This window comes from Micromys minutus (genome assembly GCF_963924665.1).
Source record: "Micromys minutus genome assembly, chromosome: 1".
Classification (NCBI taxonomy): domain Eukaryota; kingdom Metazoa; phylum Chordata; class Mammalia; order Rodentia; family Muridae; genus Micromys; species Micromys minutus.
Window position 1 is genome coordinate 227,851,917 of NC_137969.1, and position 17,309 is coordinate 227,869,225.

The 17,309-nt window shown below is 48.5% G+C and overlaps 1 protein-coding gene across 2 annotated transcripts in view; it reads right to left on the reverse strand.

Annotated features, from left to right (window-relative positions):
• Positions 1-17,309, reverse strand: part of DPF3 (double PHD fingers 3) — a gene marked incomplete at its 5' end in the record, with an annotated part of 270,133 nt that overhangs the window by 87,416 nt on the left and 165,408 nt on the right. For both annotated transcript variants that reach the window (XR_013975648.1, XM_080942426.1), the window contains one exon: positions 11,847-11,925. Coding sequence is in view for 1 of the 2 variants with exons in the window: in XM_080942426.1 (XP_080798552.1) it covers positions 11,847-11,925 (79 nt within the window). The remainder of the gene's footprint in view (positions 1-11,846; positions 11,926-17,309) is intronic.

Sequence of the window (17,309 nt, forward strand, 5' to 3'; positions counted from 1 at the left end):
CTACCCTACTCTGATCAGGGCTGGGTGGAGGGGGCTGGGGGTGGCAGTTTCTGTGAACAAAGCCAGCTACAGCAGACAGCAGAATCCTTCCTGCCGGGGAGAAGCGGCTGCCTTCCCTACTGATAACTTAATGACTCTGGCACATTTTCATCAGCCCAACTTGGAGCACGCAGTGGGTATCTGAGCCAGTGGTTCCCAGAGACTGAAAGCAGCGACTGAAAGCAATTACAGGATGAGTGTCCAAGAGACAAAGCCGAGGCCTTGGGAGCCACAAGGCTCATCGCATTCCCAGCGTCTGCCCATGGCACAGACACGCAGCCCCTTCCCTCTACAGAGCAACTCCTCCAGCTAGGACACAAATCACAGCACCCGGCATCTGCTGCTGGCCACAGGGCATCGTAACGGCAGTCAGACAGGCAGCCTCCAATCCCTACAGTTGCAAGACATGGGTCCGGTTTTACAGGTGAGGAACCCAAGGGGTGGGGGAGAATGAATGACTCCCCAAATTGACAAAGCCAGGATTCAAAGCCAGGCCTGTCTGCCTTTGCAGAACATAGCTGGAAGATGTGCCACGGGTGTTCTGCTTGTCACTCCTGTCCCTGGCTCTCCCAGTGCCTGAGACTGACCTCTATAGCTTGCTTTTCCCAGGGGCCTTCATTCTGCATCTGGCAATTTGCCCAGAAGAAGCAGATGCGGGAGGATACAGAATGAGAAGGGCAGGTGAGGTCTGCGCCCTGCTCTGCTTTTGTCCTGCTGGACCTTCACAATCATGATGCCTGTCATACTCTCTCCTGGTCCTACTTCAGAGCGGAACCCACAGCCTGCAGGGCCTCACACATTCCATTCAGTCAGAAGAACCGTACACCATACACATGGCCAGTGTCCCTCTTTGTCCTCTTTCCAGTACCATCTAGGGATAGAGGAGAGCCTCTGCCCAGTTGCCCAAGTAGGGAACAAACAACAAACAGGAGAGATGCATCTCAGGGTGGGCTTGTTCATCCCTAAGGACCATTTTAAATAGCCGGGCTTTCTTTGAGAACCCACAATGGCTCCACAAGACCCCAAAGGAGAGAAGTGAAAGATTCATCCGGCACCTGCAACCTTTGCACCTGCACTTGTGCATGTGGTAAATAAGGAGCCCCTCTCTGGCAAGCCCAAGGCTTCCACACTTGGATAGGCCTCAAAGGCTGGACTACAGAGGAGCTGGTTGCCTCCAGGAGCCCTGGGATCCAGTTCCAACTCTTTTATAAGCCCTCTACACATCCATAGACAAATCACATTGTAAAAATATTGAGCCTGGATCAGACTCCTTCGAAGCCCTCCCCATTCTAGCTCCTTGTGGCTGTTTCCTCTCAGCCTTGAAAGGTCTGCGTGGCCCCTGAATCTCTTACCCCCTCAGCTATGATAGAAAAATAATATATGCTCGTAGCCACAACATCCGCCCAGGGTCTGCGGACACCCATCTCTCCACCCACCCAGCAGGCTGGCAGCTGCAGTCCTGTAATGTCAGGAGCTGGGGTGTGGTAAGTTAAAATATCCAGACATTTTTGTAGGGTTTTTTTTTTTTTTTTCTTTTTTGCAGTAAGGCCTCATGGAACATAGGCTATCCTTGAACTCAATATGTAACCAAAGCTAGCCTTGAACTCTTGATTTCCTTGCATTCGCCAAATACTAGGATCATAGGTATATACAACCACATACAGCTGACATCCTGCCTTTTTACAGAAACACATCTCAAGGCCTGGCATTGCCTTTATTGTGTGAGCCCAGACCCAGGACCTGGTAACCACCGAGCTCAGTTGTAACCAAGGGAAGCTGTCCTGCTTCTTTAGGACTTTATTATATGTGAATATGGCTCCCAGTTAATAAATAACAGGAAGAAGAGGGAGCTGATACAGTTCTATCATAGTTTCAAGATACTATGTAACTGGGCTGGAGAGATGGCTCAGTGGTTAAGATACTGTGGAACTTGCTCCTGAGCATCCAGGAGAGAGATGCAGAGATGCAGAAGAGAGAGATGCAGACAGCCCCCAAACCAACCCGTTTAGTTTCCTGCCCTACTGAGAAACACGGCAATTGGCCCCATGACTAGGGGAAGTGACTTCACCCAAGCCTTAGTTCTCTTGTCTGTAGAATGGAGGTGATGAGTCTGTACACCACAGAGACAGGGTGAGGCTGTGTCCGTCCAAGGTCATGAAGGGTACATTTCAGACCTGGCCCACGGCACAGGCTCCAGAATGCTGGCCATTTTTGCCACGTCACTCAGTTCCACAGGCTGCATCCCTAGATCTAACAACTCCAAACCCTGAACAAACCAGGGATTCCCCTGGGTACTAAGTGCCCTTGTCAGTGTGTATAAAGAAGAAAAATATCTATTGGCAATATCCATGAAGCAGGCAATGAAAGGATGCTTTCCCGGTCTCTTACTGAGCCTTCCTGGAGACTAGCACTTGTACAAATCTCATTACTTTTGTGTGTGTCCAAGGTCCACGGCTAGATGACATGGCAAGGCTTCAAATCCTGGGCTCTTGAGTTCAGCACCATCTTCTTTCAACCATCCCCTGGAGACAGGGTTTCTCTGTGTAGCCCTGGCTGTCCTGGAACTCACTCTGTAGATAGGCTGACCTTGAACTCAGAGATACACCTGCCTCTGCCTCCCAAGTGCTGGGATTAAAGGCTTGTACCACCACTGCCTGGCTCAACCATTATGTCTAAGGCAGTGTTTGAGTCCTCGTTTCTAGGGAGGCTCATGTTACCATGTCTTTAATTAATTCTTTAAATAAAGAATAAAATATAAGTCAATTATATAAAAATAATTCAAATAATACATAGAATGGTCAACATTCCCAAGGAAATAAGCAGAGAAGAATCAAGAATCAGACCCACTTATCACAGTGGTATCTCTCACTTCTTAGAAGTTTGTGGGTATCCCCTCTCTGGGCCCTCTATACACCTAGTAGGCCTGGATGGCGACCAGAGAAATGCAGCACTAGGTACAGAGCAGACTTTGTGACTCCTAAGCTACCCTGTGGGACTTCTAGCATCTTTAGGGAAACAGAAGTCCACTGCTTCTGTAAGATTTTCTGCCTGGGCCTCCTGACACCTCCCGACTTTCGTGGCAAGGGTCCGTCACTCTCCAAGTGTCCATCTTGCAAAATGTTCCACTTAAACCTCCCTTCATGTCTCCGCATATTAAGCCCAACATGTCAGGAGTCTCTCTCCACTCTCAGACAGCTCTCCTGCTCCCAACCATAGCCAAGTTCTGTGAGGTCTCCTCCCCCACCACCCCCCCCCTCTCTTTTTCTTCTCTTCCCCCTCCTCTGTCTCTGTGTCTCCCTCTCCCTCCCCTCTCCCTCTCTCAGAAGACAATCTTACCCATCACTTCTCAAGCACCACCCACTTATTTGGAGGAACAGAGTCTCTCACTTGCCTGGAACAGGCTAGGCTTGCTACCCAGCAAGCCCGAGAGATCTACCTGTCTCTGCCTCTCCAGCACTAGGCTTGCGTACCACACCCAGCCTTTTTCAAGTGGGCTCTGGGGATCAAACTCTGGTCCTCTGGCTGCCATGTTTCCGGTGCAAATGCTTTACCAACTGAGTGATCCCCATCATCCTGTGGGTTTCCTGTCACAGGCCTGCCTTGTTTGCCCAATTGATTTGTTCCAGCTCTCAGTACTTACTATGCAGCATTCTTCCCTCCTGTGTGACTGGAAAAGCCCTTTTTCATCCTGAGTCCTACCGATGAACTTTTCTAAGTGTCCCCAGTTTGACAGTGCAGTCACCCTTCAGTGGAGCCCAGCCTGGTGTCCCGTAAGCCTTAGATCCCTGCCACATACCACTGCACACTCTGCTCTGGACAAGGTGACCTGTGTCCTGTCCTGGCATGGCTCCCTTCTCCAGACATTCGTCAAGAATGTGGGATAGCCTTGTGCTAGGGATTTGGTACCAATGGCCTAGGAATTGGTCCATGCCTGAGATGGTACACTGTGTAGTCTGAGAACACACACCCACAGGCAGACTGCGACCACACAGTAAGAGAGGGAGCTTTATGGAGACCACTCAAGGTCCACATAGAAAGCATCTTTACCAGGAATGGAAGGGGAGAGAGAAGATTCACAGTTGCAATCAAACTCCACCTCTCTGCGTACTCCCTGAGTGACCCTGGGAGAGTTATTAACTCCTCTTCTCCCCGGTCCTCATCTAAAAGATGGAGATGACCGTAGTTTCTACCTCACGACCCTTCTCTGAGATTGAAATAGCTCACATAGAGAAGACTCATAGAACATTCCAGACCCATAACCTAAGCCAGCAGCCATTGCTATTATGACTTCTCTACAGACCTCAACATAAACTCTTCTTTATCCCTGGAGACAGGAATCCATTTACTCTGTGCTCATTTAAATCTGACTGGCCTGGAGTTGTATCCTCTGATTGCCCCTAATGAACACACACACACACACACACACACACACACACACACACACATACCTCTTCCTCCTTGTATAATAAGCCTGATCTCTCTAATGGCCAAGGTGGAAGAATGTTTCTTCAACCCTTCATCTAAATCATCACCTCTTGTGCTGGTGAGGGAGTGGCTCACGGAGAGTTGGGGGTAGGGAATAAATCCCAGCGAAGCCTACAAAAGCTGAGTGCCCTTTGAAGACTAAGATAACAGATGATTTACCCTTTGCCTTCCCTGCACAAGTACTATTTTCAGAAGGGGAAAAATTACTTCCAAAAATAAAAAGAACCTCTTAGCATCATGGCTAACAAGGTTCCTGTGGGTGAGAAAGTCATCTCAGAGGGTGCAGGTAGCTATGGTGGCACACTTAGAGGAGAGAATGGATACAGCAAGGAGGACAGGGAGGACAGGGGCAGGCAGCAGGGCAAAGGAAACAGAGGCAAGCGACACCCCTCCTGCCAGCCCTGCAGGGACACTGCCACCTGTGTCCATGGTACAATGGCATTTACATATTGAAACAGGCCCAGCTCTGAGGACAAAGCTGGATATCTCCAGTGATCAATCCCTCCCACGGGCCCTGCTCCACAAATCAAGTTTCTGGGGCACTGAGATTCTTCTGCCACTCCCTCACACACACACACACACACACACACACACACACACACACACACACACACACACACACACGTATCCAAGGCTCTGCAAGATAACAGCCTGAGACAACTGAGTGATGGGCCAGCCACTGCACAAGGCAGCAAGCCCGAAGGCCAAGTTATTGGCTTTTTTTTCCTTCCCGGCCACGGTTTGAAGCACAAAACACATGAGCCTCGGAGACTGCCAGCCTCTGTGCCCTCTAAAGAAAATTTTCATAAGTTAGAAATAGTTATCTGAACCCACCTGCCACACTCGGGTTTGAGTGAAGGCAGGTTGATCTGAAAGGAGCTGAGGAGAAAGATTTTCCAGGACCTTGTGGCTGCCCACCTCACTAGTCATCTGTCCACAGCTCCTCCAGCGCATGGCATAATCCCCTGATATCCCACAAGGCACTCTTCCTTTCTGTTCCAAGACATCTGGTCTGGGCAGATAGCCTCACTCTGAACTGTGGTATAGGAGGAAGGGAGACCACAGGGCAGGGCTGGAGCTCTGAGAGACCAAAAAGAGGTCATGTCAGAACCACTAGCAAGCAGACCTAACCTGAGGCTCACTTCACTCTTTTCCCCTTCTCCCTCTAGAGTAAACACGGCAGAAAGCAGATTTTCAGAACGGGAAGAGAGCCCAGACTTTTCTCTGAATGGCCCCTATTGGACACGGTTGCAACCCATTATGGTTTGAATGAGAAAGCCCCACTCCACCCAATCCTGGATTCACTGAACACTTGGCCCCCAAGCTAGTGGCACTGCTTGGGGAAAATGTAGACCCTTCACAGTAAAATGGGTCACTGGGGCAGCAGATGTGATAAATTATAGCTTGGTCCTATTTCCACCCACAACCTCTGTTCCATAAACTGCTACGATCTAGGCAAGCAGGTTCCTGTGCGCAACTGCCATATCAGCAAGACAACGTGAACGTCGCCATGCCTTGCCCGCCATGATGGTCTGACCGTCCGCTTTCAAATCAGGAGCTGAAGTAAGCTGAAGCTCCCCAAGAAGCTTCAGTTCGGTATATTTTATCACAGAAAGGAAGAAAAGCTAGGTAACAGATACCTCCAGCTACATTGCTGAGAGAGAGATCACTCTGTAGCGTGATCATTAAAAAGTCCCAGCCATATATATCTGCAGGGTTAAGATACTGAGACAAAGATCCTACCGACAAAATTGATGCCGAGTGGAACATCTTGATGAGTCAGCACCACCCGTGTGACTCAGAGGTGGGTCACACTCACATGTGTGACTAACCTGCGTTCATGCTCTAGTGTGCTGTGGTTTTAATAGATTTAAATGTAAAGGCCTAGAAACCATGTAACCCATTCGATTACAATTACTACCTGACCTCAGCTTGCCAATCTGACACTGGAAGCAACCCATTCGTGTAGCACACGGGACACTGTCTCGTAAACAAAGGATGCATGTTTATTAACTGACTCCTAAGACAGTTTTTCCCTCGACTCTTAGGAGAGTTCCACAGCAGGAGAACATGCCAAAGCAGATCTAGACTGTACCACTTCTAGGGTTGTGGGGTTCATATATTGGTGCTACGACCAACCAGCTGTGGGACCTGGGGAAGTCCCTTCACCTCTCTGAGCCATGATTTTTCAGAGAAAAGTAACCCCAGCTGTTCCCATGGCTCAAGCCTACCCTGGGGGTTTGTGCAGACAATCTGTACAAAATGCCAGACAGACTTCTCTGCGCATGGTAGGCACACACTAGCAGGGTCGTTACTATGACTCAGAAGAAAAGCTCCCTGTGTCCAGCAAAAACACAGAAGCTTCTTATTCCTCCCGGAATGGCTACCACATAGAGACTGAATTTCTCAATCACCGCCTCAGCCTCACCATCTTCCTTCTCTCTCATGTTCCTTGAACAAAGAAAACATGGAAGTAGGTCTCTCCTTGGGAGTCTGCCCTGATGACAAGGGCGCCAAGCAACTCAAAGCTAAGAAGCACTTAGGACAAGGTCCAGCAACTCAGGTAATGACACTGAACACATCCCAGGAGCCCGCACCCGAGGATTCCTTTCATGTCTGTCCCCACTTAACACCCCAGCTAGAACATGGATAATGGTACCATTAGGGCTTCATGCTCCTGGGTAAATTAAAGTCAGGTGCAGGGTGGTTGTGTTTTAGGCTGGATGGCTGAGCTGAAAGAACTACCAAGGAAAGATTTGAAGGAAGCCAAGTAAAACAGGGAGGCAAGCCAGTGGCGGACTGCCTAGAGAATCCTGGGGCCATACGATTTCTCGGCATGGCTGGAGAGATGGCTTAGTGAGTAAGCACTGCACAGCCATAAGGAGCCGAGTCCTGATCCCAGCACCCATGGAAAACACTGTGGCAGGATGAGCACCTGAGACCCCAGCACTGTATGGGGCTGAAAACATGAGTGTAGAGAGACTCGCTTATAAGCATCACCTGTCAATAAAAGTGCTTATGGCCAATGAGCTGAGGCAGAAAGGAAGAGGTGGGACATCCAGCAGGGATAGAGAGAATTCTGGGAAATAGAGGGCAAGAGATTCAAGCAAGTCACTGAGGAAGATGCTGAGGCAGAAACAAACCAGGACTAAAGAAGAGGCAACTAACCAGGAGGGAGATAAACTCGGGATAGAATACAAGGGATAATAAGAGTAAGTCAGAAAACAAGCCAACGCTTACAGCCTAGGCATTTATTGATAAATAATTCTCAGAGTCATCATTTCCAAGAGCAGGGGCTGGGAGAAAATTTTGGAATTATTTTTTAGACAAGAGGGTTGCCAGCTGCCAGCCTAGCTCCAGGTTCAGCGAGAGACAGACCCTGCCAGAAAGGAATAAAGTAGAACATTGGGTGCCGTCCTCTGGCATGTGTGTGCATCATGCTCAAACAAAACATATACATATACAGCTCTCAGAGAGAGACAGACAGATGGACAGACAGATGAACAACAGACAGATAGACAGAGAAACAGAGACAGACACACAGAGACAGGGAACACTAAAGAGCTAGATGGTCAAGGCCAGAGCCCTTAGGTTGGAATGAGGAGAACCTGCCGTCCTCAGACATCACCATACTTATGAATGCCCTGGGGAGTGGTAAGAACATGCAGGCTCCAGGCCTGGGCCCTGTGGTTCCGATGGGGGAAGTCTGGAGGGAGGACATTTTCATGAGTGTCTATGCTATTTCTGCACCCGTGGTCAGGTTCCCCAACCAAGTCCACTTCTGTTGCTTTGTTTTTAAGGTAATGACCACCTTTTCTGAGCCAAAAGGCAGAGTGAAGAAACAGAACTTTAGCCTTCAACTCAGTCAAATTTCAAGATAATTAATAGAGATCAGTTACTTGGTAGAAAAGTGAAGAATTCATGTGCACAGCATAGATCTGGAGAAAAAAAATAAATTACATTTAGATGATTTAATATTTCTGCGATGAAATAAATTCAATGGCTGAGTGAAAGGCAAGAAATAAACCTCTATCACCTGAAATTATCCACTAAAATAATATTTCAGTCACCTGTGGTAAGAAGGACACCTAGACCAACACCACCACAAGACATCGACTATATTCAGGAATACAAACCAGGAAGGGCTAAACACAAATGTACCTGAAAAAAAATGGCTTTTACCAACCCCCATAAATCTGGAAAGAGGTGCCTGGGGTCCAAGGTGACCTAATATTTTCATAAATAACTCCAAAGATGGAGTAGGAATTATGCAAATCAAACCTCAAATACAAAAATGGCAGGGGTTGCAAGTCTGTGGAGAATGGAATTTAACTACTGGGCAATGTCTTTAAATTTGCCTTTATTGAATCTTGTATATTGAAGTCACACATTATTGTATCTGTTTATTGAGATTCAATGGAGCCAAATTCAGAGTGATTTATGGAAAGAAAGATAATCAAATGCCTCTGGAGAAAAGATTCTACACCTGGAGAGACCCTGGCACTGGACAGACAGGGACTGGCTGGGAAGTGGTTAGTTGTATACAGAGCAGTTGCATGTTCTTGGAAAACAGGGGTTGTGCCAGAAGCTGATGCATTAATCAAACAAGCGAATGCCTGCTGTTCTTTGAGCTACTTGGTCTGGATGCTGCTTCTGGTTAATGTGTTTCAATGTGGACCCAGAGGGAATTTGGGAGCAGGAGATCGTGGTGTAAGATCCTAGGTTTACCCAAGAATACAGGGGATGCTAGACCAAAATGCCGAGTGCATTTTGTTGGGGAAGGAGACAGAAAAGACAGGGCAACGTGGAGGAGAGAGACAGTCCAGCTACCATTAAGGAAAAATAATCATGGGAAGCACAGCTGGAATTGTGGAGAAAGGGCAGCTGTGGTAACGCCATCCCTCGGGACACTGAGGAAGGGCGACAGGACACCTCTCTAGTTAGGATGCATTAGAGATTATTAAAAGCATTCCTTGTCCACCTCGGGGGTGGGAGGGTGGGCTTCATGACCTCTCCAAAGGTCACTCCTACCCCTAGGGATCCCATGTCTGAAGGGCACCAGATAAAAATAAAGTCTATTAATCACCAAGCTGTCACACAGTGTCCTGAGAGAGCCAGAAGGAAGAAGGGCAAACTTCAGTGGACCTTGTTTTGCAGGGGGAGGAAGAGGGAGACAGAACATGTATGGGCAGAGCCAAGGAAACAGCTGCTGTGACTTCGAGGAAAGCCTGCGTCCTGTAATGAGTGCCCCCAAACTCTGCAGGGGAAATGGGGGGGCATAAGGGAGTCACTCAGTGGGAGGAGGAGGGGAGCAGAAAGGAGTAGAGGATGCCTACAGCCCATTAGCAAAGCTGGGAAGTTTGGAGGAGAGGGTCTGCTGAAAGCACAGAACAGGAGCTGGAGGATGGGGTTGGCTTACAAAGCCTCTGTGCAGGAGGAAGAGGACCAGGAGCCGGGCAAGAGGGCAAACACAATGGATGCTTCCTAGAGAAAACCCTCCCAGACGTAGCTGTCACAGAAAGAGGAGAGAAGAAAGAAATAGGAAGTTGAAGCAAGGAAAAAGAAAAGGGCATCAAGAGTCTGGAAATACAGGATACTATTACACTGCAATATTCCAAGAATGTTCTAGAAAATGGACCCAAGAGATGGCTCAGCAGGTGAGCACACTTGCTACCAAGCCGGATGGCCTGAGTTCAATCCCTGGAACCCCCAGGCAGAAGGAGAGAACCAGCTCCTACAAGTTGTCTTCTGCCCTCCACACAAGCCATTGCATGCAGCAACCCCGCTCACAGACACACACTTAACAATGTAACGTTTCTGAAGTTACAGAAATAGAGTATGTGATGGTTTGCATATGCTTGGCCCAGGGAGTGGCACTAGTAGAAGGTATGGCCTTGTTGGAGGAAGTGTGTCACTCTGGGGATGGGCTTGGAGACACTCCTCCTAGCTGCCTGAGGATGCTCAGTCTGTTCCTGGCTTCCTTTGGATGAAGATGTAGAACTCTCAGCTCCTCCTGCACCATGCCTGCCTGGATGCTGCCATGCTTCTGCCTTGATACTGGACTGAACCTCTGAACCTGTAAGCCAGCCTCAATTAAATGTTTTTATTTATAAGACTTTGCCTTGGACATGGTGTCTGTTCACAGCAATAAAACCCTAACTAAGACAGAGTGAAAGGCTAAGTCCACTGTCTAGAACAGCAGAAAGTCACAGAATGAGGAATCACGGCTTCTTAAAAGAGGAATGAGGTAGTTACATCTCAGCTCCCAAGCAACTGTTGGCTCTCTTAATGGGGTGCCACACACAGCTGGAAATCCTACCGACTGCCCAGAAGCAGTCTCCCAAAGACAAGCCCGCTTAGACTGTTTACATCTCGGGACACAGCTAAATGACATCCAGGAAATAAGGACCAGACCAAATGCAGGTATCTCCTGTCAAGGAGCAGGAAGTGTGCCAGACCCCCATGCTCTGCTTCCTTCTCTTCCTGGAATATAGTTTCCTGAGGATGGCGAGACCCGTAGAAAGCTCAGGAATGTCGTCTACAGGGCATATGAAGCAGCCAAATGAGGATCAGGGAGTTTGAGTTCTAGCAAATGTTGTCCCACCAAACGTCATCGCCACAGGGCTCAGAACAACATTCTGAACTCACCGGTGGAAAAGTAGGAAAAGGAACTTCCACTGTGCTCCTTACGTTTTATCCCGTGGTCCTGCCATGGAGTGAGCAGGAAGTTCCCAGGAGAATGATGGGTAACAGGCAAGGCTGTGGAACCCACCACATGATGATATACCATATATGCCTGGCATATGAGAGAAAAGAAAGCCACTGTCCTTCCTCCTGCCCCTTTTTTGGCCTCTGCCCTCATTCCATCCCCAGCCTCTAACCCAGGAGCCAGGCAACCATTCTTCCAAAAGTTGTTTGAGTTGGGGAGGGAACAGTGGAGATGATTTGTCCAAAGCAAGCCACCATCATAGAAAGATTCATAGCCAGCCCTGCCCACAACAGGAGAGAGGAGGAGAGAAAGGAAACTAAAGAGAAACCAGTGGGAAGCTCTGAGCCACGTGCCTCTGCCAGAGAGTTTAGGGCTACATTTTTGTTTGTGATTCTGAAATGGACAAATGTAGAATCTCTAAAGTGAGAGAAAGCAAGTAGAAAGCCAGGAGGGAGAGGTGACACCCAGAAGCCCAGTTTGAGAGATAGGGTCCCCTCCCAGACTACTCCACAGCAGAGCTGCAAGCAGGAAAGCCCAGTGAAGCCCAGAGCTGGTGGGTGACTGCTGGTGTTGCACAGAAAGCCTGGGCTGAGGCAGTCCAGGAGATACTTACTGTCACAGACGTAGGGCTTGTCATGGTCTTCCTGAGAGGCAGCATCATGTCTCCTCCTGCCACCTGCAGAGCCGCGAGCCTGAGGAAACATTGAGTAGGAGACACTTGTTACTATGCCGGCCACACACTTTGGGGCCTGAGTAAGTCACCTGCACCACACAGCCTTTGTTCCCAAACCAACCCTGCTTGACAAGCAGGGAATCTGAGAGGAGACGGAAAGGATTAGGTAACAACCTGGCATCAGGCTGCTACTCACCCGGGCTCATCTCATTGTTTCCATGATAACTCCAAGGAGGAAGATTAATAGTCGCCCATTTGTATAGGGGAGGGGACTGAGGCGGCAGAGAGGTGAGGTGGCCTTCCCAACGCCGCTCATCTACCCAATGCAGAACCAGGATACAAACAGGAAGTGTGGCCCAAAGGTGGGGGCATGACTTAAACATGAAAATCCCTGGCTAGTGGTATCATTTAGCCGATGGAGTTTGTGTGGGGGTGATGGGAACTTTAGGAGATGAGCCAAACTGGAGTACATAGGAACAGTATTGGGGGTATGTCTTTAAGGGTTAAAATTGTCCTAGACAAGTCTTCTTTCTGTGTCTCACTGTTTCCTGGTTACAGTGAAACAATGTGAAGGTCTACAACTCTTGTCAAAGGATGTTCCCCACAGACCCACAGCAATGGAGAAAGCCAGCTGTGGCTGACCCTTCTGAAGCCGTGAGGCAAAACAAAGCCTTACTCCCTTAAGAGGCTTTCTCAAGTGCCTTGTCACACAGAGCAATATCTAATCCAGTCTTGTATCTATCAAATATAGGACCCCTCTACCATACAGTGTCTCTGCCTCACTGACAGAGAACTCTACTGACAGACACTCTGCTAAACATGACACAAGATGTCAGGTTACCCTGTGGACTGCTCAGCTGATGAGCACACTGGTGATGGAGGAACAGGAAGTATAATGGCCTTCTGTCCCCTCACTGTGTGCCCTAAAAGCCTCAGGGGCCCAGTCTCCTCCTCTGTGTTTGGCCTTCACAGTAGGGCTGGGCTTCAGGCAGGGCTCCTGTATGGAGTCTACCTCCGGCCTCCCATCGGGACCTAAGGTCAACTGGAGCTGGATTCCTGATACCTACAACAGAACCCTGGGTGTCTCCCTGGGTGGGTCACATGACCAGAGGAGGGGCAGGGCAGAAGGAGCTAGACTTTAGTAGTAACAGAGACTAGCCTGAAAGATGGGCAGCAGCTCTGCATCTCAAGACAGCAGCTATCAGAAAAGCAGCAAGGTTTTTATAAGCTATTGTAAGCCCCACGCCTGCCTTCCTTCCCTGCTGGACCTTAGCCTTCTCCTGGTCACTCATTGCTGGTGAGTGGTAAGCTCCCAGCCACAGCCAGAGACAGAGAAGAAGGGGAGGCAGGAGAAGTCTGGGGTGCAGGCCCAGAACCTGCTCTAGAGAAGTGGTTCCAAGGATCCTGTGGTGGGAAAGCCCAGGATAGATTTTCCCATACGCACACGCTCGCAAATATAAGTGCATATATCTTACTGGGGACTTTGCTGTCGCTGTCTCTCCAGGACCGTGGCCATTACCCTCCAAACACACACTTCACAAGCAACTCCACCTTGTCAAACTATCACTTTTGCCATCTGCTCGGCTTATCCTTTTCAAAATGATGATGAAAAAGAAGAGGAGGAAGAGAAAGGAAGGGAGAGGAGGAGGAAGAGGAGAAGGAAGAAGAGGAAGGAAAAGAAGAAGAAATTCCACCTCTCTCCTTGTCACTACCTCCCTGCCCCCATCCCTGCCAGGGATAATTAGTAAAAGTCAATCTCCTCCTCCCCCTTCGTCCATCTCTTCCCCTTCTTCTTCTTCCTCCTCTTCTTCCTCCAAATAGCCCAATACTCAGTGAGAACTGGCTATCACTCTGAGGCACCGACAGACATTGTGCCCAGGATGCTAAGGGTAATCACCTTAAGGCCCTGGTTCTCCCTGAGCCTCCTCAGTGAAGCCTGAGTCCGCCTGACATGCACAGCTGGCAACCAGGCCCCAGCCCCTTGGAGCAGGTAAAAGCAAATCAGGCAGAAAGATGAGGCCACAGCAGATGCTGGAGGGGGCTCTGCAAGGCTGGCCACTTGTCAAGGCAGGAGATGAGGGGGCAGGCAGAACAAAGGGACCAGGGCTTCTGAGGGAGTCAGCTGAGAGAAAAGAGCAGCCCTGCTGAGAGCCAGCTCCCTCCCCTTACTGCTGGGCTGCCTAGCAGGGAGGCTGCAAACCCCCACACTCCCCAGGGCCTTGGTTTGGCAAACAGAGATAAAGACTACAGGGGCAACTGATGCAATGTGTGTGGAATTCTCCTAGGCAAGGGATCTCTTCATCTCCTGGAAGACATAGGTCTGACAACTCAGAATCCTATGAGTCCTGTTCAAATGCTACTTCCTCCAAGAGGCCCTTAGTCCCACGGATGCCCACTTGTATCCTTTCTTTTGTTTTTTTTCCCTCTTCTCTGCTATATGTTTATCTGGCACTATGTTGTACATGCATGGGTTAACTTGATTTTCTGTCGGTCCCATAGAGGTGGAGTCCTGTATGGGCCACCACTATTCTTGGAATCAAGTACTTCCTCCAACAATTGTGCATCAGTTCACCAGGCAGAGTTGACCATAACTGGTCTTCTCTATCTGCATCCCAATGTTAATTTTTCCCTCCTAAACTCCTCAGGAAAGCCCCCAGCTGGGGCTCTACCTCCCCACAGCCCAGGCTAACCCATCCTCCATGACACATGACTCCCTGGCCACAGAGACAACAGAGATGAGAATGGGGGCTTGAGGTCAGTCACTCCCTCACAGGCCACCAGTGCCAACCTGATTCTGATCCAACCACCCCACCCCAGGCTCAGGCTGTGCTTTTGTCTTCGCTGTCATGGTTTCTTTTATGATCGCCTCTCCTCTGCCATCCATGGGCAATCTACATTTAGCCAGAATTCACCCTCCAAAGATCTTCCTCTTGCAACACTTCAGAGTGTTGTCTTAAAGTCTGACAGCCTAAGTTTAAACCTCAGTTCTAACAGTCAGATGTTAACTACTATAACAAAAAGTCTCAGGGACACTCAAGCCATATCCAAACCACAGATAGCACCAGCTGGGTGTCACAGAACAAGTTATCCCTTTGAGCCTTAATGTATTCATTTGTAAAATGGGCCACAGCACACCAGATGTGGTGGTATACATCTGTCACCCCAGTGCTCAGGAGACAGGCAGAATAGATACTGCAAGTTGAAGCCAACCTGGTTTACACAGAAAGTTCTAGACCACTCAAGGCTACTTAAAAATTGGGCACAGAAACACCTCAGCACAGTTGTTGAGATAGTTGGGATTAGGAGTATAAAGCCACAGGACGAAGTTAAGACCACGGAAAGTGCATTATTAACCCCTCCATGCCCATGTGGATCCTCTAGGCTCTCATTCTGTTTGCTTGGGACACAATGAGAAGCCACCAGACCTCTTACTGTATCGTGAGTCTCACTTAGCACCTCCCCAATTTGAGTCTTGGGTCCTGAGGGGAAAGATGGCATTTTGTACTTTATTGCGAGCCCCTAACATTCTCCTGGGCACACAGCACAAAACCCTTCCACACATATTAGCTTGGATGATTCCTGTGAGTTGGACCAATTGTGTCGCTATCCCTTTCTGTCAGTTGGTGCCAGTTCTGAGTGGGTCCATGCCTTGCCCTCAGTGCCAGAGCCCATGAAAGCAGAAAGACAGGTCTCTAGACTCTGATTTAGACCCTTTGGACCTTACTCTCCAAGAGACTACTCCTCCCTTCCCAAGGATGTTCACTCCCCATTCACACATTGACACCATAGCATCCATGACCGTGTATCACCTTATATATGCCTTACAGGTCATATAGTGGGCAGGCTCAGGGGGGCTCAACTGATGACTATGCCAGGCCTATTTAAACTCCAACCTGGGCCACTCACAGTCTTCTTTCAGCTGACTTGGAACTTGAAAGCAGTGACCCCTGTTGGTAACCTGAGTTTCAGGAACCCTTAAATTCAGGAGCTCTAGGGTCCTGTGCCCCAAGGTGCAGGAAACCCAAGCACCTCTGAGAAAAGAGAGGAAGCAGAGGCCATGGGTGGGGTCCTTATTCTCCTCAGTTCTGGTTCCCTGTCACCTTTCTGCCCTTCTTGTGGTGTGTATCTTCAAAGATCACTCACACTGGGGACAATGATTTCAAATTCTAAAGCTGTTGAGTTTTCCACAACAACAACAAAAACCTATAATGAGAACAAAGAGACTCCAGCCAAGAGTAGTTCTTCTACAAAAGCTGTTCTTGAGAGGTATGTCCAGGGAAAACAACAGACCTCTTATACGGACTAGAGCTATGACTCAGCAGTTAAGAGCACTTGCTGCTGTTCCAGAGGACCCACATTCAGTTCCCAGCACCTACTAGTTGGCTTACAACCAGAGGACCTGGGTGCCCTCTTCTGGCCACTGAGGACACTTATATTTGTCTGCACATAACCACATACACATAAGTTAAAAGCGGATATTTCTTAACAAAAGCCACTGTCCTGGTGTCATTAACTGATCTTCTGCTCCTTTCATTCTCACTTCCTCCTGAGTGTACAGTAGGATCTCCCAAAGGCTGTATGACACTTGACAGGGCTTCCCGTGTGCACCTGTATATTCATGAGTTATATTCATAAGCTGAATTCTGTCTTAATTTCTAATATCATTAGTGAAATTACTGTCACCTGCTATACCCAGAACAATAGATTTGAAGGGCTGTCAGTATTTGTTAATTTCTAGAAGCAGAGAGAGAAGGGAGGAGTTCTACTATTTGCCAATGAAAGCATGGTCTCCAGACCAGCAACACCCAGGAGACCATGCTTTCGTTGGCTCATCCCCACCCCAAGAACAATCCCTTCAGAATTTGCTCTTTAGTGAGATCCCTGGAGTCTTCCTGTGTGTGTGCATGCACACACACACACACACACACACACACACACACAAAATCACACTGGGCTGAACCACAGGTTTAAGAGTAATTACTAATTTGATTGATCGGTTACTTGATTTATTGATGACTGATTGACTAGTGATACAAATTCACAGGAATCTCATTAATTTATCTTAAAGTTACCAAAGACCCAATTATTAATTGTTGGGTATGAGCTGTCCTCATCACCCCATCCCCAAATAAGATACAGAATTAAAGCTCAGAAAGTCATCCACTTCATTTACAATATCCTTCTTTATCTATCCTTTATTAGGCATTCAAATTTGGCTGTGTGTAATTATTCCCAACTTATTGATGAACAAACTGAGGCTCAGATCACAGAAGTTACATGATTCACCCAAGGAATCATGCAGGAGGTGGCAAAGCTGAGATCGGCATTCCTGGGGCAGAAGTTTAAATAAGGGAAGCCCATCAGAGACTCACTACCAAAGCCCTGGCCCCTTCATGTATAGAA